This window comes from Ipomoea triloba, chromosome 3 (genome assembly GCF_003576645.1).
Source record: "Ipomoea triloba cultivar NCNSP0323 chromosome 3, ASM357664v1".
NCBI lineage: Eukaryota > Viridiplantae > Streptophyta > Magnoliopsida > Solanales > Convolvulaceae > Ipomoea > Ipomoea triloba.
The window spans coordinates 1,117,092-1,144,769 of NC_044918.1; the positions used below are offsets into that span (position 1 = coordinate 1,117,092).

The window sequence follows — 27,678 nt, forward strand, 5'->3', positions numbered from 1 at the left end:
CCTAAATTATATATATCGAGGTAAAAAATATAAAGTTACACCACAATAAAAAAAAAAAAATTTAGGAGATGGGAATGTATAGTATGATATATAAGTTGTGCATAGATCCGCTAAGACCGGGTTAAATTTGTCTAATTGAATACTACAGTATAAGAGTCTAGTATATACAATGATGGATTATCATATCCTATGACTAGTTGTAGAGATGTATTATACACGACTTAGTTCTAGCTTTCAACAACTCTCTCAACTTTACCATTGTATGTTGTCCAACAGCTCAGTTTGTCATAAGGATAAAATTTGAGAAGAAAAGTTAAGGTTCGAGTCTTATTGTGCTCAATAAGCAAAGAAGATGAGTTACCATGAGGTTAGGACTTGAGATTCAACCTTATATGAATAAATGTTCTCAATATATTAATTAGACCTTTGACATTGCTTCTTTAAACACAACAAGCTTTATTTCTGAATATTTTTTTTTTCCATTAATGAGTGCCTTTTTCCTTACCAACATATCTTGCTTCAAAAGTTATGCCGAAAGAAAATACTAAAGGCCGGCAAGCAGGATTCATATGATACCACAACAACAATGCATATGATTTCCATGCATGTACTATACACTTTATATTTATATTTATTATATTTCTATGTATATAAATGTGTGTGTACTTGTGTGGACATGTCACATGTACATACAGTTTCAACCATGCAATCAACAACGTACGTAATATATCAGTGAACAAAACTAATTAATACGAACCAAACCACAAAACTATAAAGTTATAGGCCAGACAGTTTCGACAACTTCATCCGCAATGAATGGGGAAAAATACGCAATGTAGTTTTCAATATTAATATTTGTTTAAATGCTGTATGCATATGCAGATATGTGACATTCATATATCGGAGTATCCAACTGCTTGTTACTGCATTTATTCCCTCCTTATTAATGGGAAATTGTTACGTAGCGTTTCCAACTCTAGAAGGTACAGTTTCAAGACTCCAGTTATGGTATCCAAGAAAGTAGTGTTATCCGCACGGACTTAGCTCACTAGTTCGGTAGATAGTATTTGGATGAAGAAACTAAGGTTCGAATATTGGCAGCGAGAGTGTGAAGGTTATTTCTAAAGTGAACAGATCCCTTGTGCGCACCGACATTTAGGCATGTCGATTGAATCATTGAGTCACCATGATTTACATGATCTCAAATGATATGTCGGAATTATCCATGTATCAAGCCCTATTATTATAGACCAATATGCATGGCGAATTGAATAAAAACTTAATAATTACAATACAAATTTTAGCTTAATCACTATAAATGACGACGTCGTAAAAGTCCATTTTGGGCGAACATGGTCCAACGACGGGACCAAACATTTTTGCAGGGATGAGGTAAAAGCAGGCTTAGCCGAACCCTAGTTAATTAAGGCTCTTTGAAATGTACATGAAAGTCAATAAACGCAGCATTTAGTCCACAGTTGATCTTGACTAACAACCACCACACATTCCTCGTTTAATGATGTTAGTCAATTTTTTGCTATTCTATTATTGCTTCAAATCATCATCATATCGTTTCAGGCTATGCCATTTGTCGTTATTTTAGTTGATTGATTGTTATTTTTAAGGTGGATTTTTTTATATATTTTTATAAGATTGATGCATATCATGCGATGAGTGTCGTTGATCATGATATAAGTTCAAGATGATTGATGTGTTGAGTGAGAGGTGAAATAAGTTGTTGATTAGTATTCTAGCTAGATCGAATGCGTGACTGATTAGGTTGTGATTAGTGTGAAGCAATTACATGTGACAATTACTACATGAGTGAGATTCACGTGAGTACATGGATGATGCATTGTGGGTATGTACAATGGAGTTTTGCTCATTGTGTATAATTTAAGTGAAAGTCACGAAAAATATGAGATAGATTTTCTCTATTTGTCAGGATACAATTCCTATTGTTAAATTATAATGTCACATATAGAATCCTATTATACTGTGAGAGTTTTCACATCTCAATCATGTATGTATATGTATTCACTATTCAGATATATGAGTCACACTTGTGTGATATCGTTTCACAAATCAAATAAAAATATAATATTTTGATGATAAAAAAGTAATATTTTACTATAAACAATTATGTTCGTTAAGATTCATACTATAAACACTCCAAACATTAATAACGTTGGTTAGGTGGTTTTTGAATGTCGTTTTTTAATTTTGTCATACTTACTTCTCAAGTAATTCCAAACTTGTCCCCAATTAGTCCATATATGTATGCTCCCATATTTCACACTCATCTCCCATGCCACCCACCGAATTTCCTTTTCTCGTTTCCGTGTCAACCTACGCCTTTCATCCTTCATTGTGAAATTACACTTCTAACCAAGAATTATTGCAATGGCAAACCACATTGCAAATTCTAATTATAAGTAACAGTTTACAAATAACACAAGAAAGCTAAATTACATATAAATCACATTATACAATAGAAGTAAATGATAGTGCAAATCCTTATAATCTTTAAACACGAGAGACATGCTCTAGCTATCTACTTAACCATTTAGTTTAGACAGAAAAAAATAAAAATTTTCATGTGGTCAACCAATAGCATTTATTCTTGTTTTCAATGTGCAGTCTATGATAGAGTAGGATTCGAATTCCACTACAAACTTAAAGTGTAACTAGGAGGTTTTGACCAATCAATAATGATAAATAAATATATATATATATATATATATATATATATATATATATATATATATATATATATATATATATATATATANAAGATTGATGCATATCATGCGATGAGTGTCGTTGATCATGATATAAGTTCAAGATGATTGATGTGTTGAGTGAGAGGTGAAATAAGTTGTTGATTAGTATTCTAGCTAGATCGAATGCGTGACTGATTAGGTTGTGATTAGTGTGAAGCAATTACATGTGACAATTACTACATGAGTGAGATTCACGTGAGTACATGGATGATGCATTGTGGGTATGTACAATGGAGTTTTGCTCATTGTGTATAATTTAAGTGAAAGTCACGAAAAATATGAGATAGATTTTCTCTATTTGTCAGGATACAATTCCTATTGTTAAATTATAATGTCACATATAGAATCCTATTATACTGTGAGAGTTTTCACATCTCAATCATGTATGTATATGTATTCACTATTCAGATATATGAGTCACACTTGTGTGATATCGTTTCACAAATCAAATAAAAATATAATATTTTGATGATAAAAAAGTAATATTTTACTATAAACAATTATGTTCGTTAAGATTCATACTATAAACACTCCAAACATTAATAACGTTGGTTAGGTGGTTTTTGAATGTCGTTTTTTAATTTTGTCATACTTACTTCTCAAGTAATTCCAAACTTGTCCCCAATTAGTCCATATATGTATGCTCCCATATTTCACACTCATCTCCCATGCCACCCACCGAATTTCCTTTTCTCGTTTCCGTGTCAACCTACGCCTTTCATCCTTCATTGTGAAATTACACTTCTAACCAAGAATTATTGCAATGGCAAACCACATTGCAAATTCTAATTATAAGTAACAGTTTACAAATAACACAAGAAAGCTAAATTACATATAAATCACATTATACAATAGAAGTAAATGATAGTGCAAATCCTTATAATCTTTAAACACGAGAGACATGCTCTAGCTATCTACTTAACCATTTAGTTTAGACAGAAAAAAATAAAAATTTTCATGTGGTCAACCAATAGCATTTATTCTTGTTTTCAATGTGCAGTCTATGATAGAGTAGGATTCGAATTCCACTACAAACTTAAAGTGTAACTAGGAGGTTTTGACCAATCAATAATGATAAATAAATATATATATATATATATATATATATATATATATATATATATATATATATATATATATATATATAGTATGCACACAGGCCAAGAAAAGATGAAATAATTTGAATAACTTGAAATTTGTCTCCTTCATCAATTTTAGTGTGCATTCATAAAAGTCTATGATAACCAAAGACCTTGTGGTCTAGTGACACCCGGTGTCCCGGTCAACACTCCCACATGGATGATGGGAGTAGGTTCGCCTCAGTGGAGGCAACTGTTTTCGTTGGGCTTCAGTCAGTTGAAAAAGTAGCAAAAAAAAAAAGTCTATGATATAGTTTGACAAAATTTAAAAATAAAGTCATACATTTTTTTTTTCTAAAATGGGAGGTCATATGTTCAAACCCGAGTGGAGACAGTAACTTAATGTGTTTCAATAAATTAAGAAAATATATATGGACAATTGTACATATATTATTATATTGTAATAGAAAGAAATCTTTTTTCTTTGAACAATAATCATGAAATTCCGGCCCACCATTTTCCCCACTACTCCACTCTTTAAAAACTCGCGTAATCAGCGTCATCAGTGCTGCTACTGTAAAGTAACCATGTTGTCGCACTTCTGCTCCTTCTTCGCCTGAAATCTACGCCCACGCTTATGCGTACGCGTATATATACTGTAGAAGATTGTCGTGTACAGTCGTCGCGCATACCGGTTGCATGTGAAAACCAATCAGAATGGGGCTTTGTTTCTCGCGGAGGGAGACGCCGAAGAAGCGGCCATCGAAGCGTATAGTGCACCAATCCTCGGCTGTCGGCGGCGTCGGAGGGAGCAGTAGGTGGGGTAGGAATCGATCGTCCAGGAAGGATGGAATTGTAATTCAGGACCCGGCGCTCGCCGCCGCGATTCTGTTCCAGCAGCAGATGCAGAACGGCGGCGGCGGCGGCGGCGGTTTGGCGTTTGATCGTTCCGCCTCGCTCCGTTATCCCGGCTCCAACTCGAAGAAGAATCATCAGGCGTTGCCTCGGAGCTCGAGCTCCAGAGCTCGCTCGCTAACTGATCCCCTGCTTCAACCTCACCAACTGGTTAATAAGGTGGTCCTATACTCCTAATCTCCTATACTGCTTAGTATTCTGCTTATTCGTATTGAATCTGCTTCCTCTATTTGTTCAATGTATTTAATTTCAGTTTCCATTTCGTTTTCAAATCAGCAGTTGATAATTGACTGATTGAATCGCTTTTAAGAGAATTCTTTACCATATCTGTCCAACTGATAAGATTCAAGCAGACAGAGATCACGCATTTAACTTATTTGAAACTCTCCTCCCATCAATGAATTGGATATTCTTGCTGTTCAACGAAATGATAACTACTTGTTTGCCTATCATTAGAGGATCAAAAGCATTTGGATCCAAACTAATGCGTTTTGTTTTTAAATCTGTGCAATTCCGTTTGTTTCAGGATATAAAGCTTGATGAATTAGAGACCAGCCATTTTGTCCTTGTTCATGGTGGTGGTTTTGGGGCTTGGTGCTGGTATAAAACCATTGCACTTCTGGAAGGAGCTGGATTTAAAGTTACTGCTATAGATTTAACTGGTTCAGGAATTCATTCTTTTGACACAAATAGTATAGCCAGCCTGTCACAGTATGTGAAGCCACTCACTGATTTTTTTGAAAAGCTTGGTGATGGAGAGAAGGTTATTTTATTCATTTCAGCTTTCTGTTTACCTTTGTGAATTTCTCTGTTCTTTTATGCTTTAAAATAATCTTGAATGCCTGTATATATAGGATTTTGCAATTGTCTGCTTCTGAATTCTGCAACACGGGCAGTAGGGCACCAATGCATTGGAATTTTGATAATAAGCCTTGGCCATTGTGAGCCATGTATAAGGATTGTGAATAGTATTACTAACAATAGCTATATATTTGATTTCTACATATATCTAATGGCTAATCTTTCATTATTAAAGGCAAAAATAAAATAAAATAATCCAGGAACTCAATTTTTGTGCACATTTGCTTATTGTTTTCTTTGTACTTACTCGTTTTGAACATACAGGTGATTTTGGTAGGGCATGATTTTGGTGGTGCTTGTATATCATATGCTATGGAGCTTTTCCCTGCTAAAGTCTCGAAAGCTGTTTTCATTGCAGCGGCTATGTTGACCAGTGGGCAGAGTACCCTTGATATGTTTTCTCAAAAGGTATGTGTTATCACTTCTATTGACTAATTTGTGGTCAATAGATTGTTTTTACAAGCAGTTTGTTTTCTACAACTCAATTTCTCTCCATTTCTTTGTCCTTTGCTAAGTTGAACGTGTATATAAGGCTGGTATGCTTCACTCACTGTTATACGGTATTGCAGACAGATTCGAATGATCTGATGCAACAGGCTCAAATATTTATTTATGCCAATGGGAACAACAATCCCCCAACTGCAATTGACCTGGACAAATCACTCCTGAGGGACTTACTATTTAACCAGAGTCCTGCTAAGGTAAGTTATCTTTCTATTAGCAGCAAATAAAATATCTCCTTGATGCCTAAACTACTGTCAGAAACAGTTGTGCAGTTGTAAAAGTTTTGTCAATAGCGGGATTACTAAGTTGATTCAAACTATCATCATAACTATGGAATTTGTGGTTTCCATCTTCAGGATGTTGCATTAGCATCTGTGTCAATGAGGCCTATCCCCTTTTCACCTGTTTTGGAGAAGCTCTCTTTGTCAGACCTGAAGTATGGCTCCGTTAGACGGTTCTATGTTGAAACTCCAGAAGATAATGCAATACCCATTGCTTTACAACAGAACATGATTACCCAAAGTCGTCCAGAACAAGTTTTTCATCTCAAGGGTGCCGATCACTCGCCATTCTTCTCAAAGCCACAAGCCCTGCATAAAACACTGGTAGAGATCTCAATGATCCCTTAATTATTCTATGTAAAGTTCCTTTTGCTCATCCCTTGTAAAATTTTATCAACATGACTGAATATCAAAAGGCAATCAACAGAGATATATGTAATGGTATAGCCTTGTTTGTAGCTCAACATTTATGAGCCATTCCTTTAAACAAAGAATTATCAAATGGACAATTCTTGTTTTGCATTGCCTATGGCACTTTGTAAAAGTCACTGACAATAAAAGTATATATAGTGTTATCATTTAATTTTTTTAAAAAAGCAAAATTTCTTGTTTTGCTATACTTGAAACAATCATTCTACATTTTCTACTTGATTTACAGACTATTACACATGCGCACATTCTCTCTATAGTGACTGTGAGTTTTTCTTATTATCTAAAAAAAAAAAAGGATAATACATTATCTTAAGAATCATTTTAGTATCCCAAAAATGGGCACACAGATTACGGGCGTGTTTGGTTGTGGAAAGACGCAGATGTTAACATCATACCGAAACAGTGACCTATCACTTGCTCTCGCCAAACGGCCGTCTTTATCGAAATGGTCCGTTTTGTGGGTCTTCTTTCTCTCTCGGCGCTCCCTGAAAACGACGTTTAAACCACATATTCCCTCCTTTATAATCCCCCCTCTGATTCCCCCTCTCACTCAACAGTTGCCTGGGGGTCGAAAACTCACAAGATTCAAAGTAGCAGGTGCGATTTCGAAACCTTCTCGCATTTCTCGTGTGTTCTTCACCTTTTAACAGTTCTCTAAATCCTTTTGTTGTTGTGAACCTTGCAGTATTCGGTGAGAAATTGATAGCGAAGAATGGGCCGTGGAGTTAGTGCTGGAGGTGGACAGAGTTCTTTGGGTTACCTGTTTGGAGGCGGAGAGGCACCGGCTGCTCAAAGCCATGAAAAGGCTTCTTCTTCGCCTGCTCCAAAGCCGCTTGCCGCCGCGGCTCCACAACCTGCGGATCACAGCAAGCAGGTTGCCGCCGGCATTCTCAGCAGTAACGCAAACAACTATGTCCGTGGAGATGGTCAGAACTGTGGCAACTTTCTAACGGTACGCCATGTGTTAGTAAAATAGATTGCTGATATTCTATATTTAAAAGGTGTGTCAGTGCCGCCTTAGAAACATCAATTTCACTTGATTGCAGGAAAGGCGTTCGACGAAAGTCCAAGCTGCACCTGGTGGCGGCTCTTCCCTGGGTTATCTGTTTGGAGGTGGCAGCGGCAATTGATGCCCATCACTTCCCTGTTGGAGTTGGGTTGTTCACTTGTTCTACCTTCCCCAACACAAGTTTCTTAGATCTCGTATGTATGATCTACAAAAGGAGCTCTACTGTCGGAGCCATATTATGCTTGTTTGCTTGATATGTTCATTGTTTAGAATATTTCAAATGTTGATTGAGCATATTTCTTGTGTCTTATGCAAACACCATTCTGTTTACCTGTCTCTCTTCCCATTACCTATCAGTCAAAAACCATCAATTTGACAGTGAAGGAAACTGCATTGAGCAAATGTTTTGTCCCAAAAGATCACTACTCAGTTCTAACCATGTGCATCCATCACACGGGGATCAACAATACTTGATCGATTTTGAACATTTGAGAATCAATCTAGTTTGACCTTACAGAATATCAAAAGATGAAGCTGGGGTTTTCAAGTTTGGGCTAAATGTATCATTGGTTTTAGTAGTAAATGGACCACGGAATTGGAGATGAGCCCGTAACGTGGAATGGGCTAGTCTAGGACATATTCGCGTTGAAGTATTTCCAATTTGCATGCGAGTATACCTAAGATTGGCAATCATTATTACATGGACCATGATTCAGACAACTGTGTGGATTATAAATAAAAATAACATTTTTAACATATTAAAAGTATAGTACGGAGTATTTCTGTATATAAAATACATTATTTGAGTAATGAAAATATATTATTGTATATATACTATCAAATCATGTACCTTTAGCACACAAAAAATATACCTTTAGTATATTAAAAATATACATTATATTCATGTTCCACACAATAATTTGTCTAACTGGAGTAGGCATAGTTATCATTATTTAAATAGAGTTTAGTCTAACAAGGTGTATTCAATCAAAAATTTTAAAGACTTTCGGTATTTGATTCAGGCTTTTTAAAAGCCTTTAAAAGTATATTGGTATTCAATTCAGATTTTTATTGAGTCTTTAAAAGTCTTTTGGTATTCAAAACCTTATTAACTTTCATAGACTCTATCATAATACATAATATGATTTCTGTATATTTTTTCTTCATTGATATAAATAGATGAAATACAACTATCAAACTTCAAACTTTTTAACTTTATCTACAAACTTTTTTCCTCTATCATCGATTTTAATTTTATGGTATGTTTCAAACTTTCATAAATGCACATATACTTTTTAATTTTTATTTCTTTATTTTAATAAATATTTATAAACAAAAAGTCATAACAAAAATTATTATTTACGGTTATTCATAACAAAATTTTTTACTACTAACTGCAGCAAGAATTTCTACAATTATAATTTAGAGATGAAAAATGAGTATAGCCAACAATTAGACAAATTTTACAATTATCTCATAATTTAGGAAAAAACGTGCAATTTTCCCATATTTTCATATACCCATAGTTTCTCTTCAGGACTAGATTCTATTCGCGACAGAGATAGGGTTTTAACCCGTCCAGGCTGCGCTAACTTTATATTGCCAAGCTAGGGTTTCTTCTTCTCTGCTGCGCCACCGGCAACCGTTTTCAGATCAATTCTCCGGCGTTTAGACACCGCATCCAATATGACGACCGTCGTTCCAACTTCCGAGGAAGATCCGGCGCTTTCCGTAGTCAGGTTCACTGCCGAGATGTCTTGGGCGGAAGCCGGTCCTGAGGTTCGAAGCTCTATTGATATTTTCGTCGTTTATTTCTATAATTTTCTTTGCACGCATGCCGTGTTTGTTTCAATCGATTGTCCAGATGAATGTATGTGCTGTTTGCCATTTTTTTGTTTCCAAAAAACTCGATACATTTACATCAACTTCAATATTTTAATATTAAGTTATGTAATTGCAAGTTATTTGATCATAATAGCGATGATTAAGAGTATGGCATTGTTTGTGGAAAGATTTTGTATGGACTGGATTTACATGGTGGTTTCCTTGATAGGTTGCAGAGCCTCAGGTTAGTCGACTGTGCATAGAAGCTCAGGAGCGTATGATAGGAGGCAGGTGGTTGGATTTGGTCGACTTGATGCTCACATCAGCGGACTTGGTATTTTCAAAAGCTTCTGATAAGGGTAATGCCTTAATTAGTACTCCATAATCTTTAACTACTTTCTGAAGACATGTTTTGATTATTTCCACTTTATAGTACTTGGAAATTTTTGCAGTTAATAGGTTCTAATTCTATGTGAACTGGATCTAAAAATTTGATTTAGTGAAGAAAAATTAGAAGTGAGATTTTTTTAATGTAATCCTTTTGGATTATATTTGTTTGCTGGATTGGTTTCCTTCTCAGTCTTCCCAACAGAAATCATGCTTATATTGGAATATTTCATGTTGGCTAACTGTTATGTGAAGTCAATAGGCTTCGAGCCATGCTTGAATAGATTTTCTTTCATCCATATGAAGTAACTCCTTTCAACTGTCTGTATCTAAATGAATTTTGTTTTATTTTTTTCATGTTGCATCTTTGGAGTATAATTCACTTTCTATTTATCATACTGCCATTTGTTGGTTTTCTCCAGATCTTGAGTGCATTTTCACTATAATTTCAAACCTTGTGAAGAAGCCTGAGAGTGGTGATCAAGTACGTCAGATGGCAGAGCTTATATCCTCAAAGGTCACACAGCAACCAAATGACAAACCTTTGTTGCGCTTAAAAATGTGAGACTTCTCAATATTGATTTTTATTTTAACTCAGAAAGTTGTATCTTTTTTGTCTCATTGTGTTTTTTGTTTTCTCTTTTCAGCTTGTTCAACCTGTATAATCTACTGGCCGACCCTTATAGCCGCTTTCTTGTTTACAAGAAGGCCCTTAATTTGGCAATCAGTGGAAAGGCCACTGAACATGTTCTATCATCATTTAAAAAGTTGGACAATATTTTGAAGGAATGGGACCTTGGGGTGGAGGATCAGAGGGAGCTCTTTCTCACAGTTTCTAATATTATGAAAGAACATAAGGGGTGAGAAGGGGATGGGCTGCTGAAAAATAATTTTTCAGTTCATTTAAATTGATGCTTGAAATTAATCTAAATGATAGTTTATTTATTTATTTATTTATTTAAACTCCATTAAAATTCCAGGTACACAAAGGAGTCTTTCAAGTTTCTTACTAGGTATCTGGCAACATTTTCTGGTGATGATGCACACACTATGACTGAAGCTAAGGAGGCTGCTGTCAATACTATTACTGAATTTGTTAAAGTGCCTGACATGTATCAGGTATCAGTGTTTCTTACTAAAATTTGAAATTTCTTTACATGGGATTCAGTGGACATTGGTCAATCTGGCTGTCCATTTGGTCTTCATAATTATGGAGTTGTTTTTATTTTTTTTGAGATAAGGTTGGCTTAAGTGTTGACATCCCCTCTTATATATGGTTGTGTAATTTGCTATTTGAGATTCCCATGTGTATTAGCCTTTTAGGTTTTTGGTTAAAAGTATTATTTATTCTGTTCTGTCATGGAGTCTCATTGATTGTGGGTTGTTTTACATGGCAGTGTGATTTGCTTGATATACCAGCTGTAGCACAATTGGAGAAGGATGCTAAATATGCTCTGGTGTACCAACTTCTTAAGATATTTTTGACTCAGAGGGTGGATGCATATCTGGATTTCCAAGCAGCAAATTCCACTTTATTGAAAAGCTATGGTAACTATATGCTCCATTACTTGAGCCTTAGACTTCTAGATACATCAGTTCCTATGTTTTCTGCTTGCAGTTCATTTTTACTGACTTTGTCTTTTCTGATAATATAGGACTTGTCCATGAAGATTGCATCGCAAAGATGAGGTTGATGTCATTGGTGGATCTAGGCTCCAGTGAATCTGGTCGAATTCCTTATTCTGTGATCAAGGATGTTCTGCGGGTAAAATCGTTTATGTAATGTTTTAATTTAGTGTTTTTTTTTCTTGGACATGCAAACAGAGACACATTTATTTGTTTAATTCAATTTCATTACTGATCAAGTTGGTGCATATATGACTGCAGATTGAGGACAATGAGGTGGAGCCATGGGTTGTCAAGGCAATTACAGCAAAGTTAATTGATTGCAAGATTGATCAAATGAATCAAGTAGTTATTGTGAGGTACGCTTAGAGCTTCACCCATTGACATCTTCTATCAACTCATTGTTTTATGGGAGAATATTGTGTGCTTTAAGCCCTTTGTGGTTGATATGCTGTACTCTTGGGTGTTGCAGCCATTCAATCGAACGAGTGTATGGTCCAAACCAGTGGAAAGGCCTCAGAACAAAGCTTGAAACATGGAGGGTAAATAATCTTTTATTTAATTTCATGTTTGCCATAACTTGATAAATTGATAATGCCATTGGTTGACCATGTTGTATCTATCTGCTTTGTTATTGAGGTTTTAGTCCGTTCCCTGCAAGATGTGTGTTATTTGAGTGTGAGCATTGATTTTAGTGTTACAATCCATCCTCAAAGTTCATTTGGTATACAATTGCCATGTCATAATTTCCTAGGGTTATAGTTTGGTTCATGTTATGTGCTCAAGAATGTTACATTACCTTACCCCTACAAGATAATGTATTTTGCCCTTGTTTGGTTTCTAGGAAGTTAATGTGAGATTATTGGGGATGTGGTAACATGAGTGAAATACACTATTAATGTTGTGATGTTTTCAAATGCTATGTGTTAACTATATATCTTTTGCAGGGTAATATTGCCAATCTTATTAGCACTATTCAAGCGAACAAAGTAGTCGAAGATGGCTCACAAGCAATGCAAGGATTAATGATTCGCTGAGATTTTTTTGCTATGTATTAGTACAATTTTCCCGTTAAACTTTATAGAATTGAGACTTCTGCCTGCCCATATACTGCAATCTCTGGTTTTAGTCAGACAATGAGTAATCTGAATGCTCCATGCAATAGTTTTGCTTTTGCTTCTCAGTTTCTCAGAAAGTTTTACCAAGATTGTACCTCATTCTTCCTACTCGTGCATTTTCATTACTTATTGTGTCAAATGACAATTGGTTTATACGAGTGGTGGTGCTTTTTTCTTAAGATGTGAACATGTTCTAAACCTCATTTAAGTCAAAAATGATTAATGTAAGGTTCCTACTAACTTCGAATACATTAAAGAACATTGACTTCGTGCAGAAAGATGTCCCTCTAATTTCTTTTTTTTGAGAACAAAAGCTGTCCCACTAATTAATTTATGAAGTTAAGATCAAATGTATTTCCACAATTTTTCCACAAAAATTTAGAAAAAAAACAGGTACAATTATTTAGTACAAAGACTAGGCAACTAAAGGAAATTTTTCCACAAAAATTTAGAAAAAAAACAGGTAAAATTATTTAGTACAAAGACTAGGCAACTAAAGGTTCGAGAACGTAAATTGGCAAGACCGGCAGGCCGACGAAATAGACATTGCAGTTAGACACTTAGACCGTCTTCACTCCTCCAAAGCTCTTTTATGTTCAGGACTTGAATCTTCTTTTTAATAGTCTTCTAGAAGATGATATTTGCACAGAAAAATGTTTCATTGGTTAATTTACTATTTAATTCAAGACAAAGGCAACTAAATGGACCAAGTCAACTAGAAAATAGATATTGCAGTGCTAGGAAGTTTACCTGGAGATCACCATTTCTCCACCAAGTCTGTTTTTTATGCTCAGAACTTGAATCACTCGAAAGCATAACCCGATACCTCAACAGCAACAATATGCATCATCCTCTGTTTTTTATTCTTATATCCTGTACGTTATTCCATGGTCTGATCATCTTTGCCATTTCTTCTACCATTAATTCACCTATTGAGAACATAGCCATTTCGTGTGGTTCTTCTGGCACTGCGCCTGATGGACGCGTGTGGGTTGGAGACAATACCAAGCCTTCTTCTACATTGCTGCACTTGAATGGAGTATCCTGGACGTCTAGAGCCCAGCAAAAAGCTTCTCTCATGATTGATCCAGTTCCATATCAGACAGCTCGGACCTCTCGCCATGAGTTCAGCTACCGGTTCTCAGTCAAGCCAGGCCAGAAATTTATCCGCTTGCACTTCAACCCAGCGCCTTACAAGGGTTTCAAGAAGTCCATAGCCCTTTTTACTGTCAAAGCTGGTCCATACACTCTCCTAAGCAATTTCAGCCCTTCCCTCACTGCTGATGCTCTAGGTGTCAAATTTCTCAACAAGGAATACTGCGTTAATGTACAGGAAAGTGAAGCGTTGACTATAATATTCACCCCATCCCAAGAAACAAAGTCCCCAGAAGATGTTTATGCTTTTGTCAATGGCATTGAGATTGTCTCCATGCCTACTGGTCTTTACTTCACCCCAGAGGGAGACCTGGGTGCCCATGTTGTTGGCCAAAAGCACAGATTCTACATTGATACTGCTACAGCACTGCAGATGATTCAGAGATTAAATGTCGGTGGACAGTCAATTCCATCTATTGAAGACGTTAGCATGTTTCGTGACTGGAAAGATGACTTCAACTACCTGTTAAATGGAGTTGGTGCTGCTTCAATTGATACCACCATTCCAATCGAGTATGCAGACATGCTGACACATGCTGCACCTCCCAAAGTTTACCAAACAGCAAGGTCAGTGCATCCAGGCAATCAGCAGCTCATTGTTCATAACCTCACGTGGACAATTCCAGTAAATTTAGGATTCAGGTACCTAGTCAGGCTCCATTTCTGTGAATTTGAACCTGAAATATCAGCAAGAGGTGAAAGGCAATTCAGTATACTTATAAATAATCAGATAGCCGAATATAATGCTGATGTGATCAAATGGAGTGGTGGAAATGGGATTGCAGTGTACAAAGACTACATTGCAATGATGGAAGGTGATAGAATGAAAGGTACAGGCACTCTAGTCATAAGTTTGCAGCCCAACTCTGAGTTCAGCACTAAAAGAACTGACGGCATTCTGAATGGCTTAGAAATATTCAAGCTAAGTAATCCTGACAACTATCTTGTGGGAATGAATCCTGTCCCCCAACACAAACAAAGTTCAGTGTCAGAGATGCCGCGTCGCCAAAGACCAGTGTTTTTTGATAGAAAGAGTGCAATTGTTACTGCATTCACAGTAGCAGTCACTTTACTGAATATTGCCATCTATTACCTAAGGTGTCTCTCAGAAGCTAACTCCAACATGAGAAACACAAGATCTCGTTGCACAGACCCAGCTTGTCATCAATTCTCACTTGAGGAGATCCAACTATCCACCAGCAATTTCAGTCCTGAGTTCTTGATTGGAAGGGGTGGATATGGCAATGTGTACAAGGGCACTATACATGGCAGTGCAACTACTGTAGCAATTAAGCGTTTGAAGGAAGGGTCCAAGCAGGGAGAGGGGGAGTTTTGGACAGAGATCAAAATGCTATCAAAGGTCCGAAATGAACACCTTGTCTCCCTAATTGGCTTTTGCAATGAAGGTATAGAGAGGGTGTTGGTTTATGAGTACATGCCACGAGGAACTGTTGCAGACCATCTTCACAAAATTGATAGAATGGGGAACGGTAACCCCCCTCTCTCTTGGAAAAGACGACTCAAGATTTCAATAGGTGCTGCCCGGGGATTACATTTCCTTCACACCTCCCAGCATAAGGTTATACATCGTGACGTAAAAAGCTCAAACATTCTGTTGGATGAGAGTTGGGTGGCAAAGATTTCAGATTTTGGTTTGTCCAAAATGGGGCCTGGAAATGAGTCCTTCACTCATGTTAGTACTGATGTCAAAGGAACATATGGCTACTTGGATCCTGAATACCACTTGACCCGCAGATTGACAACAAAATCTGACGTGTATGCTTTTGGGGTAGTGCTGCTTGAAGTGCTCACCGGGAGGCCAGCATTGGATAAGAGGCTTGTTGAGGAGGGGCACAATCTAGCTACATGGGCCATAGACTACATGAGAAAAGGAAAAGTAAATGATATTGTAGACAGCACTCTGGCAGGGCAAGTCTCCCAAATTTGTTTGAAGGTGTTTGTAGAAATTGCAGGAAGATGCTTGCGCAAACAGCCACATGAACGACCAGATATGGCTGATGTGCTCACCAACCTTGAATTAGTGTTGGCATTACTACAAAAGGAGGGGGTAGAAGATGAGGTCATGAGTATTGAGAGTGTTTGCAGTGATGGTGTCATCTCGTTTGATGAGCTATGTGGAGATCTCTTAGCAGAGAATATGGAAAATGCCACCACTGAAGCAACGCCTTATAAAGGAAAAGGCAAAGGTATTTCCATTGAAAAGGTGAAGAAGGACAGCACTTCCAAAACAAAAACATCAATTCGATGGTGGGATTTTTTGTGGTTCCATCCAAAACAATCACCAAGGACAAAAACTTCACCAACACAACCAAGAATCCCAAAACAGTCATCGAAGAAAAAAGTTTTCTCTACGCAGTTGCAAGGACTCCATCGCTTCTCTCTCCAGGAAATCAAACAGGCAACTGACAATTTCAACCAGAGTTTTATTATTGGTCTTGGGGAAGCTGATAAGGTGTACATTGGATTTCTAAATGGTGGTAAAAATATTGTAGCCATCAGAAGGGCCAGCACTGCTTATTCAATACGTTGCATGGCTCATGAGTTGCAATCAAAACTAGATAACCTCCCTTTGCCCAACCATGCTAATGTTCTCTCTCTAATTGGATATTGCAATCCTGATGCAGAAATTATTCTTGTATACAGTTACATGGCAAATGGGAGTCTGCAAGATCATCTCCATGACCCTGACAAGGCTCCCCTCCCATGGAAGCAGAGGCTTAAAATCTGCATTGATGCTGGACATGGTTTGTGCTACCTTCAGCCTATCTTGAAGCAGAGTATTCTCCATCGTGAATTCAACTCAACCAACATTCTACTGGATGAGAATTGGGTTGCTAAAGTTTCAGACTTTGGTTGGTCTAAAAATAAAGGCAACAGTCATGTTCCTAGAGCTGTTGTAGGTCGTTTGGGATTTTTGGATTCAGACTATGTACGCGATACAACATCAACAGAAAAATCTTATGCATATGCATTTGGTTTACTTTTGATCGAAGTATTATGTGCCAACAATGAATTGATACTCTGGGACCAGGATCGGGAGAGTATAGCCAGCTTGTTCAAGTCATGTATAGAAGGTAGCCTTTCAAGATGTATAGACCCATACCTCATTGGGAAAATATCACCAGACTGCCTTCGGATGTTTGTTGATACTGCAAGCAGCTGTCTGCAAGACCAAGGTAGTAAAAGACCATCACTGAGTGAGGTCGTGACAAGTCTGAAGGCTGCACTCGAGCTGCAAGAAGCAGCAGATGGTAATAACAAGGGGTTTTAGGCTCTCTGAAGTAGACCTGAAAAGGTAAATAAAACCCATGTCATTGTACTGAAATTGCTCTAGTCTATCAATGCCATATGATATCAGAATCCAAGAGTGAAATGGAAATGCATCTTTCAGAAACAAAACTTCCTTTTGTAGCTGAATATGCTTGTTGGGTTCCTTACATTCTATACTAGTCATGCTAGCTTTCACAAAAGCAAGTTCACACTCTCTTTCCTCTGCTTACTATGATTTTTTGTCTTTTGGCATTTTAAATCCCAAACATTTGTAGTCAATAACTCGAATGTTACCATGACCATATACTCCAATTGCTTGCACAATTTGTTTCGGCAGAACAAATGCACAGCCACTTAACGTAAACTACTTGAAAGAAACATAAGCTAAGCAAATCAAATGGGGAATCGAAGAACCTCGCAAGTGCTCGCTATGCGTACCTGTCAACAGTAAAAACCTCATGACACATCTGACGCATCGAGTGCATCGTTTTCTTCCAGAAAATGGTCACCCTAAGAGGTCCTTCAAGTTAGGGCTGAACGATACAGATGGCGCACATGTTCATCGTTCAGCCATACACTTCATACTTGCAGCATTATCCTTGTAAAATATTTAAACAAATCCTTGATTGAAGAGAAAACATGAAGAACAAAAACAATTGAGAAGAGAAGCATACTATAGGCTTAAGTACCAGACTGCCAGGAATCTCGTTCTCCTGATAATAGTAATAAGCACAAATATGGCGATAGGTGAACGTGTAACCGCTGCTAACCTCCGCATCATTAATGCTTCTTCTCTCGTCTCAGATTGCATGGAAGTGGATGGCGGCGAAGAATCCGACGACTTAAGCTATCCTCATCTCTAAAATTTTACTCAATAAGTCATATCACTATTGCTAAATATCTTGTGGCCTGTGTTATCATCAAGGATATTGACATAACCATTTGAGCAGATATTATAGATAAATTAAATTGTAGTTATAAAAAAAAAAGAAGTCAAATCAGAATTTATTATGTGAACACGTTCTCAACCTCATTTAAGTTACAAAAAAAAAAAAAAAGAAGATTGACTTTGCGCAGAAAGATGTTCACATGTACTCCAAAATCTTGGCCACAAAAATTAAGAAAAAAAAAAAGAAAAAGAAGAGGGCAATTAACAGGTGTATAATTATTTAGTACAAAGACTAGGCAACTAAAGGTTCAAGTCAACGTACATTGGAGTATTGGACTGCAGTTAGATCATGTTTTCTCCTCCAAGCCTCCTCTATTGTGTTCAGGACAAGTCCATTTCAACTAGTAAATAGAGATTGCAGTGCTAGGAAGTTTACCTGGAGATGATCACCTTTTCTCCACCAACTCTCCTCTTTTATACTCAGTACTTGAATCTATCGAAAGTGTAACCTGATACCTCAACAGCAACAATATGCATCATCCTCTGTTTTTCATTCTTACATCCTGTATGTTATTCCATGGTCTGATCATCTTTGCCATTTCTTCTACCATTAATTCACCTATTGAGAACTGTTAGAAGATAAAATAACATCAGTAGTGTTAGAGTACTATTCTCCTTGAGCTATGTGTATTCTTGAGCTTTGTATAGTCTTGGGCAGTTCAGTCCAGACTTTCCCTTCCCCTCTGCCCATATATATGTTGTACACAGATCAGATTGATGTGTGGAGTAATATATTGAATACACCATTTGGTGAGTTTGTTAACATGGTATCAGAGCCATGAGAAACTCTTGAAGCTCCTTCCTCCAGCTTCCTTCTTCTTCCTCCTCCCCACTGCAGAAAGCAGTTTCCTTTCACTGCCAAAGAAATTTTTTTTTCTTCTTCCTCTTCTTCCTTGCTCCACCATCATCACCACCCATTCAGAAAGGTTCGCCGGCGTCAGGCGACCACGACTGGAGAGTTCGGAAGCAGTCCGGTCAGCGCGTGAAGCTCACGCGCCACCGTCACCTTCGACCACCGCCCCCACGCGCCGGCGCGTGCGGCTTCTCCGGCTGCCGGAAAATTTTCCGGCTTGCAGTTCCAGTGTCACCCAAGCCCTGTGACTTCATATCTGGACTTGGTTTGGACCATTGTCGCTCCGAAAATATTTGCTCTCTTCAGGTTCTTTCGTATCTCCTGAGGCTCCATATTTCTGGGTATTTTCATCTCTGTTTCTGATATGTTTTTGTGGGTATGGCTGAAAATAAGTCTCTTGTCATATCTGATATTGTTCCAGTTACTTCCAAAATCACAGACAGTAAACTTACTGATTCTAATTACTTGGAGTGGAGTCAGGTTATTAAGCTTTACCTTACTAGTTTGGGAAAAGAGGAGCACCTAACTAAATCTGTGACTAAACAAGATAATACTTGGGTGCGGGATGATGCCCGTTTGTTTTTACAAATTCGGAATTCTATTGATGATAGTATTATTGGATTCATTAGTCATTGTGAAACTGTTAAAGACCTCATGGATTATTTAGAATACTTGTACTCTGGAAAAGGGAATATCACCCGTATCTATGATGTCTGTAAGTCCTTTTATCGTGCAGAGAAACATAGTTTGTCCCTCACTGCATATTTTATGGAATTTAAGAGAACATATGAAGCACTCAATAAGCTTATGCCATTTACCGCTGATATCAAAGAACAACAAAAACAACGAGACCAAATGGCGGTTATGAGTTTCTTGGCAGGACTTCCCTCTGAATTCGACACTGCCAGGTCTTCTATTCTCAGTCACTCTGAAATTCCTACCCTGGCCGACATCTTCCCACGGCTTATTCGATCGGAGCACTCACAACCAAGTATACCACAACCAAGTATCCTTGGTCTTCCACCAAGTAGTGCTCTTGTTAGTCGTCATCCGAACAAAGGTAATTTCCAAGGGCACACCTCCGGTGGTATCGTGTGCCATTATTGCCATAAGCCTGGACATTTGAGGAGGGACTGCAGGAAATGGCTGAAGGATCGGGGAAACTCATTTGCCAATGTTGCATCCACACCTGAGACACCTTCCAAAACGATAACGGTTTCTGCTGAAGAGTTTGCTAAGTTTTCTCAATACCGGGATTCTCTAAAACATTCATCCTCTTCGGTCACTGCTGTTGCCGACTCAGGTAACACCACCACATGCCTTCTCTCCTCTTCATCCAAGTGGGTCATAGACTCGGGTGCCACAGATCATATGACAGGTAACTCTAGTCTATTCTCCACATTTTCTTCCCGTTCCCATAATTCACCTGTTGTTACCTTAGCAGATGGATCCACCTCCCATGTACTTGGGTCTGGAACCATTACTCCAATATCCTCGCTTCCCTTAACCTCTGTCTTAAACTTGCCGAATTTTTCGTTCAATTTAATTTCAGTTAGCCAACTTACCCGTACCTTAAACTGTTCTGTTACGTTCTTTCCCGATCATTGTTTGTTTCAGGATCTTATGACGAAGAGAGTTATTGGTAAGGGGCACGAGTCTGGGGGGCTCTACATCCTTGACACCACAAGACTAGAGTCTGTTGCTTGTTCTGCTGCTGTCACTCCTAATCTAGCTCATTGTCGTTTGGGGCATCCTTCCCTTCCACTGTTGAAGAAACTGTGTCCACAATTTCAAAATTTGTCTTCTTTACCTTGTGAGTCATGTGAATTTTCTAAGCATCACCGTGTGCATTTGAGCCCTAGGATTCACAAACGAGCAACTGCTCTTTTTGATTTAGTGCATTCTGATGTTTGGGGCCCATGTTCAATAACATCTAAACTTGGTTTTAAGTATTTTGTTACCTTTGTCGATGATTTTTCTCGAATGACATGGTTATATCTAATGAAATGTCGTTCTGAATTATTTGGTTTGTTTCGTGGGTTTTGTGCTGAAATTGAAACTCAATTTGGAACTCGTGTCAAAATCTTGCGCAGTGACAATGCTACTGAATATTTCTCATCTCCCTTCACCTCATATATGCTTGAGCACGGTATGCTTCATCAGTCTTCCTGTGTTGACACACCTTCCCAAAATGGGGTGGCTGAACGCAAAAATCGCCATTTGCTCGAAACTGCGAGAGCCTTAATGTTTCAACGCGGGGTTCCTAAGCAGTTTTGGGCTGATGTTGTTTCCACGGCATGTTTCTTGATCAATCGCATGCCTTCTGTGGTGTTGAATGGGAAAACACCTTACCATCTTTTGTTTCCATCTAAATCTTTGTTTTCGGTTGACCCACGTATATTTGGTTGTGTGTGTTTTGTTCGGGATGTTCGTCCCAATATCACCAAGTTAGATCCAAAATCTTTAAAATGTGTATTCCTTGGTTATTCTCGTGTGCAAAGAGGATACAAGTGTTACTCTCCTTAACTTGGTCGATATCTTGTTTCCATCAATGTCATTTTTCATGAGGATGTTCCTTTCTTTCCTTTTTCTCCGGATGCTATCCATCCGGAAGACAGGAATGACATCTTGATGTACACTGTCACGACCTCTCTCTCCAACTCTACTCCTACTGTCCCTAACTCTGTTCCTACTCCTCCTGTCCTACAAGTGTATTCTCGTCGACCCCGTACTAACACAACTACTCCAGCTCTGCCTCTTGCTTCCCTTCCTGACTCGGTGCCAACTCAATGCCCCGAAACCACCTCTTTGTTGTCTGATCCAATCTTGGAAGATGACGGACCAATTGCTCTCCGGAAAGGTAAACGCAGTTGTACTTATCCTATATCCTCTCTTGTATCCTATGATCGGATCTCCCCTGCATCCTGTTCCTTTATTGCTTCCCTTGATTCTATTTCTACTCCTAAAACCGTTAAAGCAGCCTTATCCCATCCTGGGTGGCGACAAGCTATGATTGAAGAGATGAATGCTCTGGATCAAAACGGTACTTGGTGACTATACCTACAGGTAAAAGACCTATTCGGTGTAAATGGGTGTTTACTGTAAAAGTCAATTCCGATGGATCCGTTGCTCGGTTGAAAGCTCGTCTTGTGGCTAAAGGATATGCTCAAACTTATGGAATTGATTATTCTGACACATTTTCTCCTGTTGCTAAGCTTACTTCTGTCAGGATACTCATCTCAATGGCGGCTATTCATGACTGGCATCTGCATCAGCTTGATATTAAGAATGCCTTTCTGCATGGAGATCTTAATGAAGAGGTTTACATGGAGCAACCTCCTGGGTTTGTTGCTCAGGGGGAGTCTGGGAAAGTATGCAAACTTCGTCGATCATTATATGGGCTAAAACAAAGTCCACGTGCATGGTTTGGAAAATTTAGCCAAGCTGTTGAAAGCTTTGGGATGATAAAAGGAAAATCAGATCACTCCATGTTTTACAAATGGTCCAAAACTGGCATTATCTGGCTAGTGGTTTATGTGGATGACATTGTCATTACAGGAAGTGACATTGAAGGGATTTCATCTCTTAAATCATTTCTTCATAGTCAGTTTCAAACAAAAGACTTGGGACCACTGAAATATTTTCTGGGTATTGAAGTTATAAGGAGTAAAACAGGTATACTACTATCTCAACGAAAATATGTACTTGACTTACTCTCTGAAACAGGAAAACTGGGTGCCAAACCATACACTACTCCAATGATACCAAACATACAACTGTCAAAGGAAGGGGAATTGTTTGAAGATCCTGAAAGGTACAGAAAATTAGTTGGGAAACTAAACTACTTGACAGTAACCCGTCCAGATATTGCATACCCAGTTAGCGTATTGAGCTAGTACATGGCATCTCCGACTACTGATCATTGGGCAGCTGTTGAACATATCTTGTGTTACTTAAAGGGAGCACCAGGACATGGAATTCTTTATAAGAATCATGGTCACACAAAGATTGAGTGTTTTTCTGATGCTGATTGGGCAGGATCCAAGGAAGATCGTAGATCAACAACTGGATATTGTATTCTCTTTGGAGGAAATCTAGTTTCATGGAAGAGTAAGAAGCAGACTGTGGTTTCTCGTTCTAGTGCAGAGTCTGAATATAGAGCAATGGCGCAATCAACATGTGAAGTAATGTGGATAAACAACCTCTTGAATGAGTCTGGTTTCAAAGCTCCAATTCCTGCAAAGTTGTGGTGTGATAATCAAGCAGCCCTTCACATTGCATCAAATCCAGTTTTTCATGAACGAACCAAGCACATAGAGATTGACTGCCACTTTGTTCGTGAAAAGATACAACAGGGGTTAATCTCCACCGGATTTGTGAAGACCGGAGAACAACTCGGGGATCTATTCACAAAGGCCCTAACTGGGACTCGAGTTAGTTATTTGTGTAACAAGTTGGGCATGATTAACATCTACGCTCCAACTTGACGGGGAGTGTTAGAAGATAAAATAACATCAGTAGTGTTAGAGTACTATTCTCCTTGAGCTATGTGTATTCTTGAGCTTTGTATAGTCTTGGGCAGTTCAGTCCAGACTTTTCCCTTCCCCTCTGCCCATATATATGTTGTACACAGATCAGATTGATGTGTGGAGTAATATATTGAATACACCATTTGGTGAGTTTGTTAACAAGAACATAGCCATTTCATGTGGCTTTTCTGGCACTCCAACTGCCCTTGATGGGCGCGAGTGGGTTGGGGACAATACCTTGTCTTCTACTTCACCACTGCACATGAGTGGAAAATCTTGGACATCTAAAGCCGAGCAAAAAGCCTCTCCCATGATTGATCCAATTCCATATCAGACAGCTCGGACCTCTCGCCATGAGTTCAGTTACCGGTTCTCAGTCAAGCCGGGTCAGAAATTCATCCGCTTGCACTTCAACCCGGCGCCATACAATGGCTTCAAGAATTCCATAGCCCTTTTTACTGTCAAAGCTGGTCCATATACTCTCCTAAGCAATTTCAGCCCTTCTCTCGCTGCTGATGCTCTAGGTGTCAAATATCTCAACAAGGAATACTGTGTTCATGTACAGGAAAGCAAAGCGTTGACTATAACATTCACCCCATCTCAAGAAACAAAGTCCTCAGAAGATATTTATGCTTTTGTCGATGGCATTGAGATTGTCTCCATGCCTACTGGTCTTTACTTCACCCCAGAGGGAGACCTGGGTGCCCATGTTGTTGGCCAAAAGCACAGATTCTACATTGATACTGCTACAGCACTGCAGATGATTCAGAGATTAAACATCGGGGGACGGTCAATCCCATCTATTGAAGATGTCAGCATGTTTCGTGACTGGAAAGATGACTTCAACTACCTGTTAAATGGAGTTGGTGCTGCTTCAATTGATACCACCATTCCAATCGAGTATGCAGACATGCTGACACATGTTGCACCTCCCAAAGTTTACCAAACAGCAAGGTCAGTGCATCCAGGCAAACGGCATAATCTGACTTGGATAATTCCAGTAGATTTGGGATTCAGGTACCTAGTAAGATTCCATTTCTGTGAACTTGAACTTGGAATATCTGCAAGAGGTGAGAGGCAATTCAGTATACTTATAAATAATAAGATAGCTGAGTATAATGCTGATGTGATCAAATGGAGTGGTGCACGTAGGGTTGCAGTGTACAAAGACTACATCGCAATGATCGAAGGAGATAGAAAGAAAGGTGCAGGCACTCTAGTCATAAGTTTGCAGCCAAACTCTGAGTTCAGCACTAAAAGAACAGAAGGCATTCTGAATGGCTTAGAAATATTCAAGCTAAGTAATCCTGACAACTATCTTGTGGGAATGAATCCTGCCCCCCAACGCAAACAAAGTTCAGTGTCAGAGATGCCGCGTCACCAAAGGCCAGTGTTTTTTGATAGAAAGAGTGCAATTGTTACTGCATTCACAGTAGCAGTCACTTTACTGAATATTGCCATCTATTACCTAAGGTGTCTCTCAGAAGCTAACGCCAACATGAGAAACACAAGATCTCGTTGCACAGACCCAGCTTGTCGTCAATTCTCACTTGAGGAGATCCAACTATCCACCAGCCATTTTAGTCCTGAGTTCCTCATTGGAAGTGGTGGATATGGTAAAGTATACAAGGGCATTATTGATGGTGGAGCAACTACTGTAGCAATTAAGCGTTTGAAGGAAGAATCTAGGCAGGGAGAGAATGAGTTTTGGACAGAGATCAAAATGCTGTTGAAGGTCCGAAATGAACACCTTGTCTCCCTAATTGGCTTCTGCAATGAAGGTACGGAGAGGGTGTTGGTTTATGAGTACATGCCACGAGGAACTGTTGCAGACCATCTCCACAAAATTGATAGAATGGGGAATGGTAACCCCCCTCTCTCTTGGAAAAGACGACTTAAGATTTCAATAGGTGCTGCCCGGGGATTACATTTCCTTCACACCTCCCAGCATAAGGTTATACATCGTGACGTAAAGAGCTCAAACATTCTGTTGGATGAGAGTTGGGTGGCAAAGATTTCAGATTTTGGTTTGTCCAAAATGGGGCCTGGAAATGAGTCATTTACTCATGTTAGTACTGATGTCAAAGGAACATTTGGCTACTTGGATCCAGAATACTTCTTCACTCACAGATTGACAACGAAATCAGATGTGTATGCCTTTGGTGTAGTGCTGCTTGAAATGCTCACCGGAAGGCCAGCACTAGATAAGAGGCTTGTTGAGGAGCAGCACAATCTAGCCACTTGGGCCATAGACTACATGAGAAAAGGAAAAGTTGATGATATTGTTGACTATAGTCTGGCGGGGCAAGTCTCTCAAACTTGTTTGAAGGTGTTTATAGAAATTGCAGAAAGATGTTTGGGCAGGCAGCTACATGCACGACCAGATATGGCTGATGTGCTCACCAAACTTGAATTAGTGTTAGTGTTACAGCAAAAGGAGGAGGTACAAAGTGAGGTCAAGAGTATTGATGGACATGGAGCTGTCTCAGAAGAGAAGAAGGTAATGACCACTGCTGAAAGGGGGGCATCCAATGGCAAAGGAAAAGATATTCTCAAGGAAAGGGTGAAGAAGAAAGATAGCAATGCCAAAAGCAAAACTGTTCGATGGTGGGATCTTTTGCAAGTCTTGCCAAAACAGTCACCAATGACGGCACCAACACAGACAATAATCAAAACATCTCCATCAAAGGTCGAAGTTTCCACAACGAAATATGAAGGACTACGCCAATTCTCTGTCAAGGAAATCCTACAGGCCACTGACGGTTTCAACCAGAGTTCTATTATTGGTTTTGGGGAAGATGATGTGGTGTTCATGGGATCTTTAGATGGTGGTAAGAGTACTGTATCCATCAGAAGAGCCATCAATCTAGTATATAGTGATCGCCTGGACCGAGAGTTGCAATTTTACCATTATGACCTCCCTTTGCCCCACCACCGTATTAATGTTGTCTCTCTGATTGGATATTGCAATACTGATGTACATAAGATCTTTGTATATGATTACATGGCAAATGGGAGTCTGCGAGATCATCTCCATAAACCTGACAAGGATCCTCTCCCATGGAAGCAAAGGCTTAAAATCTGCATTGATGCTGCACGTGGTTTGTACTACCTTCAGCAAATCTTGAAGCAGAGTTTTCTCCATTATGAATTCAACTCAACCAACATTCAACTGGATGAGAATTGGGTTGCTAAAGTTTCAGACTTCAGTTGGTCCAGAAGGAAAGATGACTTTGGTTGGCCTAGAAGTAAAGTTTACAGTCCTGTACTTTACTGTGGAATAATTTTGGATTCAGATGGTTTACGTTATATAACACCAACAGGAAAATCCTATGCATATGCATTTGGTTTACTGTTAATCGAAGTATTATGCGCCAACAATGAATTGATACTCCGTATGAACCGGGATGTGGAGAGTATACCCTACTGGTTCAAGTCACAAATAAGAGCAGGTAGCCATTCAAGATTTATAGACCCAAACCTAATGGGGGAAATATCACCAGGCTGCCTTCAGATGTTTGTTGACATTGCAAGCAACTGTCTGCATGACCTAGTTAGTAAAAGACCATTAATGAGTGAGATTGTGACAAGTCTCGAGGCTGCACTCAAGCTGCAAGAAGCAGAAGATGCCAGATGACAATAAGGAGCTTCAGGTTCTCTGAAATTATATTGCTCTAGTGTATCAATGCCACCATTCAAAACAGAACTTCATTTTCTTTCATCCAGCCTGCAAATTGTAGCTGAACATGCTTGTTGCGTTCCTTACATTCTAAACTTATTATGCCATTATTTCATGAAAGCAAGTTCACATTCTCTTTCCACAGCTCCCTATGATTTTTTGTCTTTTAGCATTTTAAATCCCAAACATTAATCATCAATAACTCAAACTTTACCCAATTTCCCACACAATTCGTGTCGGCAGAACAAACACACAGCCACTTAGCGTGAATTATTGCTCGAAAGAGACATAAGAAAATAAAAAATACAGCGTGAATTGCTCGCTATCCGTACCTGTGACAGATGCGAGGCATTGTCTTCTTCCACAAAATCTGAAAACAGCTGCCCTAAGAGGCCCCTCAGCT

General features: G+C 38.7%; 5 protein-coding genes across 5 annotated transcripts; all 5 read left to right on the forward strand.

Annotated features, from left to right (window-relative positions):
- The first annotated feature begins 4,423 nt into the window (after positions 1–4,423).
- Positions 4,424–6,988, forward strand: LOC116014022 (putative methylesterase 11, chloroplastic). The gene is made up of 5 exons (XM_031254006.1): positions 4,424–4,936; positions 5,304–5,540; positions 5,903–6,046; positions 6,208–6,339; positions 6,499–6,988. Exons 1-5 carry the CDS (start codon positions 4,580–4,582, stop codon positions 6,769–6,771), a joined length of 1,143 nt encoding a protein of 380 aa, XP_031109866.1. The 5' UTR covers positions 4,424–4,579; the 3' UTR covers positions 6,772–6,988.
- Positions 6,989–7,141: 153 nt separating this feature from the next.
- On the forward strand, positions 7,142–8,247 carry LOC116014023 (protein SPIRAL1-like 3). Its single transcript, XM_031254007.1, has 3 exons — positions 7,142–7,452; positions 7,541–7,807; positions 7,902–8,247. The coding sequence occupies exons 2-3, from the start codon at positions 7,568–7,570 to the stop codon at positions 7,983–7,985; spliced, it is 324 nt and encodes a 107-aa protein (XP_031109867.1). The 5' UTR covers positions 7,142–7,452; positions 7,541–7,567; the 3' UTR covers positions 7,986–8,247.
- A 1,168-nt stretch (positions 8,248–9,415) lies between these two features.
- Positions 9,416–12,974, forward strand: LOC116012447 (eukaryotic translation initiation factor 3 subunit M-like). The gene is made up of 10 exons (XM_031251978.1): positions 9,416–9,643; positions 9,918–10,047; positions 10,498–10,636; positions 10,723–10,935; positions 11,056–11,194; positions 11,473–11,623; positions 11,731–11,840; positions 11,963–12,060; positions 12,174–12,243; positions 12,649–12,974. The coding sequence occupies exons 1-10, from the start codon at positions 9,551–9,553 to the stop codon at positions 12,736–12,738; spliced, it is 1,233 nt and encodes a 410-aa protein (XP_031107838.1). The 5' UTR covers positions 9,416–9,550; the 3' UTR covers positions 12,739–12,974.
- Positions 12,975–13,586: 612 nt separating this feature from the next.
- On the forward strand, positions 13,587–17,517 carry LOC116012446 (putative receptor-like protein kinase At5g39000). The gene has a single exon (XM_031251977.1). The coding sequence runs from the start codon at positions 13,661–13,663 to the stop codon at positions 17,264–17,266; it is 3,606 nt and encodes a 1,201-aa protein (XP_031107837.1). The 5' UTR covers positions 13,587–13,660; the 3' UTR covers positions 17,267–17,517.
- Positions 17,518–18,551: 1,034 nt separating this feature from the next.
- LOC116012035 (receptor-like protein kinase FERONIA) lies at positions 18,552–27,233 on the forward strand. The gene is made up of 2 exons (XM_031251499.1): positions 18,552–18,783; positions 23,762–27,233. Exons 1-2 carry the CDS (start codon positions 18,686–18,688, stop codon positions 27,231–27,233), a joined length of 3,570 nt encoding a protein of 1,189 aa, XP_031107359.1. The 5' UTR covers positions 18,552–18,685.
- Positions 27,234–27,678: the final 445 nt, after the last annotated feature.

Excerpts from the sequence above, each read along its gene's own strand:
- LOC116014022 (XM_031254006.1), top strand. The coding sequence starts at position 4,580 with ATGGGGCTTTGTTTCTCGCGGAGGGAGACGCCGAAGAAGCGGCCATCG. Across the intron at positions 4,937-5,303 it reads CTCACCAACTGGTTAATAAG|GATATAAAGCTTGATGAATT; the intron begins GTGGTCCTATAC and ends CGTTTGTTTCAG. Across the intron at positions 5,541-5,902 it reads AGCTTGGTGATGGAGAGAAG|GTGATTTTGGTAGGGCATGA; the intron begins GTTATTTTATTC and ends TTGAACATACAG.
- LOC116014023 (XM_031254007.1), top strand. The coding sequence starts at position 7,568 with ATGGGCCGTGGAGTTAGTGCTGGAGGTGGACAGAGTTCTTTGGGTTAC. Across the intron at positions 7,808-7,901 it reads ACTGTGGCAACTTTCTAACG|GAAAGGCGTTCGACGAAAGT; the intron begins GTACGCCATGTG and ends ACTTGATTGCAG.
- LOC116012447 (XM_031251978.1), top strand. The coding sequence starts at position 9,551 with ATGACGACCGTCGTTCCAACTTCCGAGGAAGATCCGGCGCTTTCCGTA. Across the intron at positions 11,841-11,962 it reads TGATCAAGGATGTTCTGCGG|ATTGAGGACAATGAGGTGGA; the intron begins GTAAAATCGTTT and ends ATATGACTGCAG. Across the intron at positions 12,061-12,173 it reads AATCAAGTAGTTATTGTGAG|CCATTCAATCGAACGAGTGT; the intron begins GTACGCTTAGAG and ends TGGGTGTTGCAG.
- LOC116012446 (XM_031251977.1), top strand. The coding sequence starts at position 13,661 with ATGCATCATCCTCTGTTTTTTATTCTTATATCCTGTACGTTATTCCAT.
- LOC116012035 (XM_031251499.1), top strand. The coding sequence starts at position 18,686 with ATGCATCATCCTCTGTTTTTCATTCTTACATCCTGTATGTTATTCCAT. Across the intron at positions 18,784-23,761 it reads ATTAATTCACCTATTGAGAA|CATAGCCATTTCATGTGGCT; the intron begins CTGTTAGAAGAT and ends TGTTAACAAGAA.